The 11835-nt window shown below is 33.4% G+C and overlaps 3 protein-coding genes and 1 long non-coding RNA gene across 4 annotated transcripts; 2 read left to right on the top strand and 2 right to left on the bottom strand.

Annotated features, from left to right (window-relative positions):
- The first annotated feature begins 103 nt into the window (after positions 1–103).
- LOC108844697 (uncharacterized) lies at positions 104–1207 on the top strand. The gene is made up of 2 exons (XM_018617986.2): positions 104–499; positions 599–1207. The coding sequence occupies exons 1-2, from the start codon at positions 164–166 to the stop codon at positions 1073–1075; spliced, it is 813 nt and encodes a 270-aa protein (XP_018473488.2). The 5' UTR covers positions 104–163; the 3' UTR covers positions 1076–1207.
- A 1410-nt stretch (positions 1208–2617) lies between these two features.
- On the bottom strand, positions 2618–3081 carry LOC108846911 (small polypeptide DEVIL 1-like). The gene has a single exon (XM_018620092.2). The coding sequence runs from the start codon at positions 2942–2944 to the stop codon at positions 2792–2794; it is 153 nt and encodes a 50-aa protein (XP_018475594.1). The 5' UTR covers positions 2945–3081; the 3' UTR covers positions 2618–2791.
- A 1311-nt stretch (positions 3082–4392) lies between these two features.
- On the bottom strand, positions 4393–4955 carry LOC130510137 (uncharacterized). The gene is made up of 2 exons (XM_057006484.1): positions 4935–4955; positions 4393–4761 (listed from the first exon to the last, which is right to left on the bottom strand). Exons 1-2 carry the CDS (start codon positions 4953–4955, stop codon positions 4393–4395), a joined length of 390 nt encoding a protein of 129 aa, XP_056862464.1.
- A 1930-nt stretch (positions 4956–6885) lies between these two features.
- On the top strand, positions 6886–7769 carry LOC130509146 (uncharacterized). The gene is made up of 2 exons (XR_008943290.1): positions 6886–7256; positions 7351–7769. It is a non-coding gene; the product is annotated as an uncharacterized LOC130509146 (long non-coding RNA).
- Positions 7770–11835: the final 4066 nt, after the last annotated feature.

Raw genomic sequence — 11835 nt, 5'->3', positions numbered from 1 at the left:
GAATCACACCATATCTGCATAATTGCATTTGTTACGTGTCGGTGTCTTTTGGGATATTTATCATTTAAAAAAAAAAATGTGGATATAAATAAAAGAGAGTTCAAGAGGACATAAAACATTCAAAACAGCAGAAACAGATTCTTCTTGTTCTTCTTACAAAAAAATGGAAATGGCGATGAGTTTTGTGTATCCACCACCTCCGTCAATGTTGCTCAACACTATGAGCGTCGTGGGCTTAGCCGCTCTAGCGCAGATAGGTTGGTCTGAAGTGAGAGGAAACCATCTCAAATACTCCAAATTCGCATCATCATCTACATCATCACCACAACCACAAAAGCACAGATTCGGCACCTTCTCCAGCCGAATCGGAATGCTTTTGCTATACACACCAGCCTTCCTAGCCGCCGCAGCTTCTTTCTTCGTCTTACCTTCCGATGATCTCAGGTTTCTCCTCATCAAATCCGCTCTCGCCCTCCATTTCCTCAAAAGAATCTTCGAGGTAAACCTCTTTCTCTGTCTCTCTCAGGCATTTCGTCGAACACTTTTATACTCATAATATTTCAAGTCTCCTCTCTCTCTGACGCATTTCGTCGAACAGGTTCTGTGCATCCACAAGTACAGCGGAGAGATGGCTGTAGACTCAGCCTTCATCATAACCAGCAGCTACTTCTCATCCACGGTGTTGATGCTATACAGCCAAAGCTTCACACTAGGACTAACCGAGCCGGCTTTCGATACGAAACTCATCGGGATTGTCATGTTCGTGGTGGGAATCGTTGGGAATCTGTATCACCATGTTCTGCTAGCTAAGCTAAGGAACGAGGAAGGCGGGAAGAAAGTGTACAAGATACCAAAAGGTGGTCTGTTCGACACGATCATATGCCCTCACTACCTGTTCGAGATCATTGTGTTTTGGAGCTTCTTTATGGTTTCTCAGACCATTTACTCGTTTTCTTTCGCCATGGGAACCACTTTCTATCTCGTTGGTCGGAGCTACGCTACTAGAAGATGGTATCTTTCCAAGTTTGATGACTTCCCGAAGCATGTCAAGGCTCTTATTCCTTTTGTATTCTAGACATATTTGTTGTATGTTTGTTTCTATTACAAAATTCTTGTTGGTCTTTTGATTATTTTGTTGTCAAATTTACATTTTATTCGTTCGTGATTTAAAATTTTAAATGAATAAAGGTTTACGATTTTAAGACAAGCCCAAGAGAGAGAAAAAATTACTGGATCATGCTTTTGAAGCCCAAATAATACTACTGGGCTACCCATTCGAGTTTCAAAATATCGCAAGCAAACACGCATGTTAATGCGAGTAACACCTCGACCATTCTATAAACCGAAAGGACGCCTTAAGGTGTTTGAATCATTCAGTGCAGAAAAAAAAACTGGCAGCTACGTATCAGACATAAACCTTCAGGGAAACGTTACAACTCCTCGATGAAACCCGTTAAGTGAAACGATGCGATTTAAGCTATCTTAAAGAACTACGTGACATCAGAACCAGCTCATTATTTTCCATTGTAGGTTACCGTAACAGTAAAAGTTATGGTATACCTTCTTTGTAACCAGTTCAATTGTTACAAAGAAGGTATATACTTTAGTGTTACAAATTCCATAGTTAAGTTTTTGTTAGATTTATTCGTTATGTTAGTTATATGTGGAATAATATTAAGTTAGTTAAAATAGTTATATATTTTGTTCAGACTTTTTTTTGGCTTTAGGCCTCTGAAATTATTGGGACGGCACTGAGCCCTACCTAGGGCAAAAAAAATAATAAATAGACATCCAATTTCGTTTTAAATAGTTCAAATTTGTACAAAAATGTATATACAAAATCAGGACCTTCAATTTTTATTTGGTCGGGACGGTCGCACTGCTTGTCTTTTCCTAAGCCGCCTCTACATGGCATTGTTTAGAATTGTATAGCCCGGTGAGTTATATTGAATATTTCGCTTGAAAATATCAACCATTCAAAATAATTAGGTTTGGGTGACCTTGGGAGAAGCTACAAGTTGAACTGAAAACTCACGAGGTATGTCGAATCTAATGTGGAGACTGTTGGTTACGACCTTGTGGTATCAGTTGGGAGATGAGCTAGCTAGTACCAAGTGGTTCAAGTTTAATATTTGACCTAGAAAGTGTAATTGTGACGCAAGACAATTATTTTGATTGTCGCACACGAAAAGTTTACTTACCGTAAAACTGGATTCCAGTCACTGATCCAAATAGCTTACTGCATCCAAAATAATTTGACGTTTTGACAAATTTATAAGAAAGAGGGACATGGAAGAGATTAAAAATAAACAGATACATGGTCGAGAATCATTATAGACATCTGTAAACCATATATTCGTATACTCTTTTATTTTCTTGACACACCTCTGGTCGGATCTCATTTACATAACTAGTAGTTTTATAATCAACTGTGATGGTTGTAGAGTGGTCACGAATCCAAATCTATCATATTGATATTTTACATCTCTAGATAATCTGATATCATAGTATTACATTATGTAATACAATATAGTTCTTTAATTTTGATGAAAACCAACATGTAAGCCATTGCAAAATGTAAATATTAGTTTTAAAACAACCAACGAAGGGAGGTCACTATATATACAATTCGGTAGAACTCACAAAATTAAACCAAGCAAACCGGTTTTCACCCTACCTCTAACACCACTCTTCCCTCATTTAGTAACCACATGCAAACATACTCAACGCGTGGTACGTGCATACATACATTTGAACCTGGCACGGTTAGAAAAACTTTTATTTTGGATCATCAATCATGCCAGCAAAGGAGCATGACCACACATCTTCTGATGATATAAATCCTCCCCTTTTGTTCTTTCATATACTTCCCCAATCTTCTACATATTGATCTCTTCTTCTGCTTTGATCTCTCTGAGCTCATCATGACTCTCTTTGTTTCCATAACCTGACACAGTTTGATATAAAAATGGGTAACAGTTGTTGTAGGTAATGAGACTTGTTTCTGCTTTTTAAGAAGTAAGCTAAAAGGCAATACTGTTTTTGTAATTTTAGACTGATACAGAAGAAAAGAGCTTTGGATAGAAGATAACTGATTTGAAGGAGAATCAACTTGTGGCGGTGGTATATATAGAGAGAACTTGGTGCATGCATGGTTACATTTTCTTTTTTCTAACCAAGCATGGTTACATTTTCAGTCAATATTATATACACATCAATCACCCAAAATACAATACAAATTTCTAATTACAAAATATATTTGCGTTCACTATATAAAACCAAAAATGATCCGATTAAATATGAGACAAAAATATATGTATGATTACATTTTTAAAGTAACTGTATTTAATGAAGATGTTCAAACAAAATAGTTTTAATCCTAGTAAATTATTTTTATTAACTAAAAGATTTGAGTATAGTGTATACATTCAAAGTGCATTAATTGGAAAAATTATATACTCAAAAATCCTAAAATAAACTTAAATAAAACGGATATATATACAATAATAACTTCATCAAACCCAACAAAATTGAAACTTGGGCTCATTAGTGAATAATATAAGTTTTATCAACTGAACCAAATTAACTAATACGGCTATCAAACTAAGTGCATGTAAAACACAATACCACGTGTCTTTTCTCGTGTTCCACCATGCAATCAAGCATAACTTGAACCTGGCCTTGCTACAAAGTCTCCAGTACTGAACCATACAACTTAACCTTTTAATGTATTAGACATGTTTCTTTGCTGACCAATTTAATTAATTACATTTTAATATACCAGAGCACAATATACGGGGAACTGTTTATTCATAGTCTTCATATGTACGTTTCAAGACCGAACTTTATGATTTACGGATGAAACTGTATTTAGTTTCAACAGACAAGTCAAAATTTTGTGGACATATACAGGATTGGACATATATATATCAACTAGATGTTATGAACATATAAATTTTGATGTAGTACTCGCAAGAAGTAAAAAAAGACATCAGTTCGAATTCTTAGAAGACAATTAATTCAGAAGACACATTTTAATTGTTAAGCTAGATAATTTTTCTAACTTAAAACCAATTAGTGAAAATTTGATTAGTTCATCTATTTTATATAATATTTAGGATTTTTTTCAACTAGCATTGCAGAGTTTCTAATATGTTTGATTCTTTGAACGTCAATTTTGGAATGTTCTAAAAAGAATCGATACATCAGTTTTAAACTAAATTATACTATAGATCGGATTATATTATGTGGATCGGGTTCTGATAATACGTTAATCTAGATATGTTTTCAACTTAAACAAATTAGTAATAATTAAAATGGACTATCTATTTTATATATTATTTAGGATATTTTTTTTTGATTAAACCAAACTTGCATTACTCTTAAATAAGTTTACACTCCAACAAAGAATGATACAAAGAGGCTATTGCCAGCCAAACAAACAAAAACAACAAGATAAAAGATAGAATGGCGATACAAATCACAAGAAGAAACCATATGAAATCGTATCACAACGTCATAAGCTTCGTCGAAGACCGCATCTAGTGTAATCCGTAGAACCACACACACTGCACCATACGCAGAGAGCATTCGAAGGGAGGAAGATCCTTGCAGTACCAACGAAGCTTGTTCATCCAATTCACTCCATATAGGAGGAAATATTAGGAAAGGAGACTGGTTCAAACGAGGGACAAGCGCGAGATCATAACCCGCCATGTCCATATTCATCGGGATAAAGGTGAGGATGAGTTTCTCTTCTACCTGCCACAAAGAATAGAGATACACAAACACAACACCAACATCCGGAATGGAGCCCGTAAGAGAACTGCATACTGCACGATCGCGCCAAGGCGATATAAATACTACTAGAAGTCGCAAAGATAGAACCAAATAAGACTAAGTCCATTGGTATATCACCAAATAAAATCATGAACCTCAATTCCAACATCACCCATACAGATAGCTGTCTAAGTCATTATACAGTAGCAGAATAAGTGGATAAAAAGCTAAGATGAGCATGAAGGACCTTACAAAGAGTAGTAGTAGTAGGGAGGTCGAAACAAGGATTGATTGAAGGCCAGTCGACACACCCAAACAGAGACCTGATTATTTAGGATATCTTCTCTAATATTAATACCTGTAAGTTACTAGGATTTATCAACAATGTAATGTTTTTGGCCGACCAAAAAGGCCATATTTTTGAAGCAAAAAATAACTGAACGGAGACACGTCATGAAATTATGTGTTTCTCCCTCGTTCATGATGTTCCCTCGTTTCCCAATCCACTTGAAATAACTTTTCGTTTCTGTGAAAACCACTTGTAAACCCGTTCAAAATACTTGTTATTAAACAACAAAAAATATAATCGGTAAATGTAAATTAAAAAAAAAATAAAAAAGGTGGCGAAAGGATATGAATATGATGTAGAGCCAACAACACGTGACATTCGCGTGACTGCATGCTTACTGTTTGGCATAATCCAGACAACTTGTTTATCTTGTCCCCTGACTAATACTGATGTGATTATTCTTATTGATAATTTTCTTGTTGATAGTTTGTTGCTCACAAATTATTGATTAGATATAACAGTGAACTTGAACATGATTTAAGTATCATTAGGCCGTATCTTTGCCTTGGATTAATAAAAGATTGTGTCCGCGATTAGAAACACAGTACGGTTCAACGCATCAATCAAGTACTAGTTTCGTCTTTGTTATAACAAGTTTGGTTAACTAATCATTGACTATAGACTTTATAGTTTATAGTAGAGTGATTAGTTTCTGTTTTATGAAGCATCCAATATCTTGGAAGTAGTGGACACCTCACATATATAGATATTGATACATAAATACAACTTTTACAAAATTGAAAATATTTCACTCTAGTTATTACACTAGTAGAAATCTTGGCCATAGCTACGAAGTTGCCACGAAAATTTCGTAGCAAATTTGAAAATGCTACGAAAATGCTATGAAATGCTACGAAATAAAGAATGTGGCTTTTCGTCCGTGAAACGTAGCAAAAGAAGCTACGAACTTGCCACGAAACAAAACATAGCAAACAATACCCACGATTTTGCTACGAAATTCTTGTGGCAGCATTGCTACGAAATAAATCGTAACTGTATTCGTAGCTAGTTTACAAAAAATATCTTTTTGCTACGATTATGCTATGAAATATTTTGTGGCTATTATAAATTTGCCACGATTCTGCCAGAAATAGCCACGAAATTTTGAATCCCTAAACTCTAAATATACATTTTAAAACCTTAATTCTAAATACAAACCCTAAAACTATTATTTTAATTTTAAATCTCAAAACTTAAACTCAAAATTTAATCTTTTTCAAACTTTACTTTCAAATCTCAAAAGTAACCTCAAACACTATATCCACACCATACACTCTAACCCTAACATTATACCCTAATCCAAACACCAAAACTAATATTTTCAAACTTTAAAATCAAATCTTTAAGATAAATTACAAATCTTGTGTTTTCAAAATATATTCTCAAATCATAAAATTTAAACCATAAATTATAAATTTTTAAACACAAACCTTTATTCTTTAACCTATACCCTAGATTTGAAACTCTAGCATAAAACATAAACTTGTAAATTTTAATTTTTAACAACAAAAAAATCAGCATTGATTAAGATTAAAAACTTGATACATAATCATGTAAATCATAAATTTTAATTCATACAATTTAAAATGCAAATCAAAATTACTCTAAACTTCATACTCCAAACATTATTTCATAAACATTAAACATTACTCTTAAATGCAAATTTTAAATAGAACTCTAAACTTTGAAACTAATATATATATATATATATATATATATATATATATATATATATATATATATATACACACCTTAAATACCCAATACAAATATTAAACTCTTTTTCTGAAATAAGTAATAAATGAGTGAACAAAGAAAAAAAAAATGAGGGGGAATCTTTGAAAGTCGATGAGGGAAAACAAATAAATAAGGGAAAAGTTAGAAAATAATGTGATTGGTCTATGTCAAAAAACATGGATAACTCCTTCTCATCTCCTATTGGTTAATATAATGGTGGAAGGATCACAATCTAAACCGTTGATTAGATTGAATCTAATGGTCCAGATTAATATTTTGTGTTTCTTCCTCCCTCATCTTTCTTCTCTGTCTCTTTCTCTCTCACACGATTCCAAGTCTCTTCTCTTCTCCTTACTTCCATATCTTCTCTGTCTATTCCTTCTCTTGACCTGTAATAGTTTGGCTCTGTTTTACTTAAACTCGTTACATTATATTTTGTTACAATGAAGCAGGCATAACAGTTTATTTCTTCTGGATATGTTTAGGTCTTCTTGCTCGACGCCACCTGCAGGGCTTCTCGGCGGAGTGGTAGAAGAGGTAGAAGAGATTGATGGAGGAGGACAGGTGGTGGTGGCTCGTAACTCATGAGCAGAACCGGCTTGAAGGTTGAAGAAGAAGCTACGGTGAGACAGCAGAAGCGTGACGGCGGAGGAGGCGTGACGCGTCCCTTCATCGGTAACATCTGTGGCTCCAGCAACGAATCGATTTGCCACTTCTGGCGTAGTATCCTGAGGCAATGGAGGTGTCCGTGGTGAAGCCGGTGGCGGAACCGGTGGTGGAGTGACTGGAGTCGGTGGTTGAGCCAGTGTATATATTTGTGTGTATATAAATGTAATATATATATCTATATTCATAATTTGTATTTTTATCAATTAAATTAATAAAATTATTATTTTATTTTTTATTTAGTAAATTTTTTTTAATTTTTTTTTAATTTTTTTTTATGAATGATACGTTTTGCTACGATTGGTATTGTAGCTAGATTAGCCACGGAAATTCCGTAGCAAAACATAGCAATTACTGTCACGAAAATTCCGTAGCAAATCGTGGCAACTTGCTACGTTTTCTGTAGGGCTGGGCAAAATAACCGAATCCGAAAATCCGAACCGAATCCGATCCGATAAAAACGAATCCGAACCGATCCGAACCCGACATAAATACCGAATGGATCTTGTTTTATGGTATTTTGGGTTATAGGTATTATCCGAACCGAACCCGAATTTAAATGGATATCCGATAGAACCCGAAACATTCAAAACCCCCAAAAAATCTTGTACCAGACATAATTTCAATTCCTGATATGTATCCAAAATACATTTAGATATATGAAATATCTAAATTATTATCTATTACATAAAGGTTGATGGTTTTATAACATTAAAGTTTATGGTTGAAGATTGCGGTTGAAATTCGAAGTTTTTATATTTTGGTTTTGTGTTCATTGAACAATGCTTTTCATTTCATGAGAAATTGGTTTTCGTTTTGTGTTTTCATGTATTTGGTTTTATTTCTATCGATAGATATATTTATTTTTTCGTTTGATTTTGAATGATCAAGATTGATGTTCCTTTTTTTATTTTTGAATCAATCTTACATATGTTTTGGTTACAAAATTTATACAAATAAAACATTTTAAAATAAAAAAACTGATTTTACTTATGTCTTGAAGATTGAAGTTTGAAAAGTTTGTAGTTGAAGGCTGAAAATGGTGCTTACAGTTGAAACTTGAAGTTTTATTTAAGTTTTTGGTTTTTGATTTCATTGAATAATATGTTTCCCATTTGGTTTTGGTTTTGGCTTTAGCTTTTTTTGAATTCTCTCATTTGTTTTGTTTTATTTATATCAATAAAGATGTATGGTTTTCTTTTAAATTTGCGTTGTTTTATAGTTGTTTTCTTTGGACAATGACAAAATTGATGCTTTTATTTATTTACTTGTATTGCAAGTTACAATTTATTTAGATTTGTATTGGTTATATTTAGTACAAACGATATACTCAAGAACCGAAAGTCCGTTTGAAACCTAAACCCGATAGTATTTCGGGTTATACCAATACCAAAATAATTTACCAACCCCGACCCGAACCGAAAAGCACCCGAACCGGTCCCGAACCGGAGTTTTAAATTATCCGAATGGAGCTGGTTTTCGGTAACTATGAAAACCCGAACCCGATTAAAATAGAACCGACACCCGAATGGTACCCCGGTTGCCCAACCCTAGTTTTCTGATACGGTCAATTTTTGCTACGACCCTATACGTACGACTTCATTTTCGTAGCATTTCGTGGCATTTCTTCTATATAGCCACGGAAATTGGATCATAGCTACGAAAAAAAACGTGGCTGTAGCACTTTTTTTACTAGTGTTAATTATAGGACTTTCTATGTGAAATCTCTTTATAGAGATCCAATCTTACATGGAATTTACAGAAAAACAAAAACTTTTGTTTGAATTGTTCATGCTTCAGTCAAAAAAAATTGTGCATGCATATAATCAGAACCGGGCCTTACAAGTAAGCTGAAGAAGCTACTGTTTCATTGGCCCATTTGGTTTCCAGGTTACTCATAGTCAAAAGTCTAATCTCACAAACTACTAGTTTATTGGCCCATTGGTTTCCCTAGTCATATGCTATCACAATTTAAAGATATAAATTCCACCAATTTTAAATACTTCTAATCAAAATACAAGTGAACTACTTTCACAAAAATTCTGATTGTAACTTTAACCCAGTCTATAAATATCTTACCATCCACAATTTGTCTTAAACTCTAGTAAATCTTCAAGGGGTCAAACAGATAAATTTTCACATGAATATGTACTATCTATCACCTGCGATAAATCTAGTTTTATCACATTGGAAAATTGGTTCGTACATATCGATGGAAAAAGGAGAAACTGTCATGATAAAGTACTGCAAACACACAAAAAAAGAAAGAATCTGATCTTTGAACAAAAAAAAAGAATCTGCTCAAATTTGAACAGCAAAATGGACAAAAGAAAATATAAAACTAATAACAACAATAAGAAATTGGGAAAAAATAATAATAATCTGCAACAAGAAAAAGAAGAGACAAAGATTACATATTAAAGAATCATTTTTCATATTTCACCTGTCATAAGTGATGCCTACATTTGCATGCCTTTTCTGCTCCCACCTCAATCATTAGTTTCTAGCTTTCTATTGTAGCCCGCTTCTTTTAAGTTGCTTAACCGGTCCAAACCGAATACCATTACTCAGTCCGTTTTTATATTTCTTAAAACCAATTTTTAAGAAAATTAGCGACCACGGATTTATCATATCAACTCTGAGTTTATATTAAGCTTTGGTTTGAATTTGTTTAATGAAATAGATCAACTAATCGTGCATAGTTAGATTGGTTTCGACCCAATTCGTTTACAGCGATCATCTTACAATCCTAAGTATTCCTCTCCAAAGTCATCCAGGGGCGGACCCACGTTGATGGGTATGGGGTCACGTGCCCCCTACTGATTATATTAAATCTGTATGTATACAGAGTACATGTTGCTCAACTTGGTCAGTGGTTTTCATTGTGCCCCTATTAATAATGAGGTGAGGGTTCGATTCTCCATTCATTGTTTCTTCTCTTTCATTTTTATTTACATATTAGTGTAACTTTTAGTCTTTCACTTTAGCCATTTTATCTTATGTACGTGGCTATAGTATTAGAAACAAGTACAACAAGTAACACCTTTTGTCTATGCATCTTTTTTTTTTGAAACTATTTCATAACTTTATCTAATTTTACCAAAAAAACTTAATTTAACTTTTATACTAGTGTGTATTAGAATTTTCTTTCTAACAGTTTAGGTATTTTCTTATGGACAAAAAAATGATTGAAAAATATAATACTTTAATTATTTTTTGGTTATTATTTGACTTATATAAATTATTACAAATTGAAATTTAATATTAATTATATATCTGAATTATAAACTACACTTATAATTTTGTGCCCCCGATTAAAATGTTTTCTAGATCCGCCACTGAAGTCATCAAAATGTGATTAAAAACTATATAAAATGCATGAAAGTTCAATTCGGATACATTGTCCATACATTCATGATTCAAGAGACTCACTTGTTCTACGAAGAGTAGATGAATAGTTGACAGTTAATCATTTTCATCACATTTACACCGATGATGATTGTGACATTCATTCACATGGACATGAATATATTGATATGTGTATGACCACAAAACCATTCTTTATAGATTCTCTTCGTTTTGAGGCCACTTGATCTCACATCAAATTAATTTACCTCACTATAACCAAAAAAAAGAAGACCATGTTATTGAAAACAACTCTACTCTATATACACATATAGACATACACACATAGCATGTTATTAACTCCATCACCCTATCCAATCTTCACATTCTGCCAACCCCCTCAACATGTGCCACCATCGCTCCTTTGGTCCATCCCTCTCAATTTCAAACGTTGGCCAACAACATTTTTCGTTGGTCCAGTCTTAAAAATTCCATTGTTTTCACACAGGCACATATATGAGCGTACTATATATGTATTACCTCTTCACTACTTTGTACACATAATACTGTCAAAAAGAAATGAAGAAGTTTCTTCTTATAGATTGTTTAATGAACCGTTTTATAAGAAATTCATCTAAAATGGGATATTAAATTACGTAATAAGATGATAGAATCTTAAGAACATATGGTGCGGTCTGATAGACTAGTTTCCACTACTTTTCATTTTAATGTATTTACCAACTAAAGTGAATATTAAGTCGTTTTCTATCAAATTATAAAAATGTTTTATTTACTATCATGCTTTCAACATTTCATTTGATGTGAACACTATTATATTAGGTGAAATGGCATGTGGTTATTAACCACTCATAATATATCATATATCCACCCACCATTCCAAAACCTGTGCCAATATTTTCAACTCATAAAAATAGCGTGTACCAGTGATACTACTGCCA

The sequence above is a fragment of the Raphanus sativus genome, chromosome 3 (genome assembly GCF_000801105.2).
Source record: "Raphanus sativus cultivar WK10039 chromosome 3, ASM80110v3, whole genome shotgun sequence".
In the NCBI taxonomy this organism is placed as follows: domain Eukaryota; kingdom Viridiplantae; phylum Streptophyta; class Magnoliopsida; order Brassicales; family Brassicaceae; genus Raphanus; species Raphanus sativus.
The sequence above is the reverse complement of the archived record's forward strand: the minus strand, read 5'-3'. Positions and strand labels throughout refer to the sequence as shown.

Bases quoted from the DNA above. Each gene is read 5' to 3' on its own strand.
- LOC108844697 (XM_018617986.2), top strand. From the start codon at position 164: ATGGAAATGGCGATGAGTTTTGTGTATCCACCACCTCCGTCAATGTTG. The intron at 500-598 runs GTAAACCTCTTT...TTCGTCGAACAG, and splicing joins TCCTCAAAAGAATCTTCGAG to GTTCTGTGCATCCACAAGTA.
- LOC108846911 (XM_018620092.2), bottom strand. From the start codon at position 2,944: ATGGAAACAAAGAGAGTCATGATGAGCTCAGAGAGATCAAAGCAGAAG.
- LOC130510137 (XM_057006484.1), bottom strand. From the start codon at position 4,955: ATGGGTGATGTTGGAATTGAG. The intron at 4,762-4,934 runs GTTCATGATTTT...TCTTTGTGGCAG, and splicing joins TGGGTGATGTTGGAATTGAG to GTAGAAGAGAAACTCATCCT.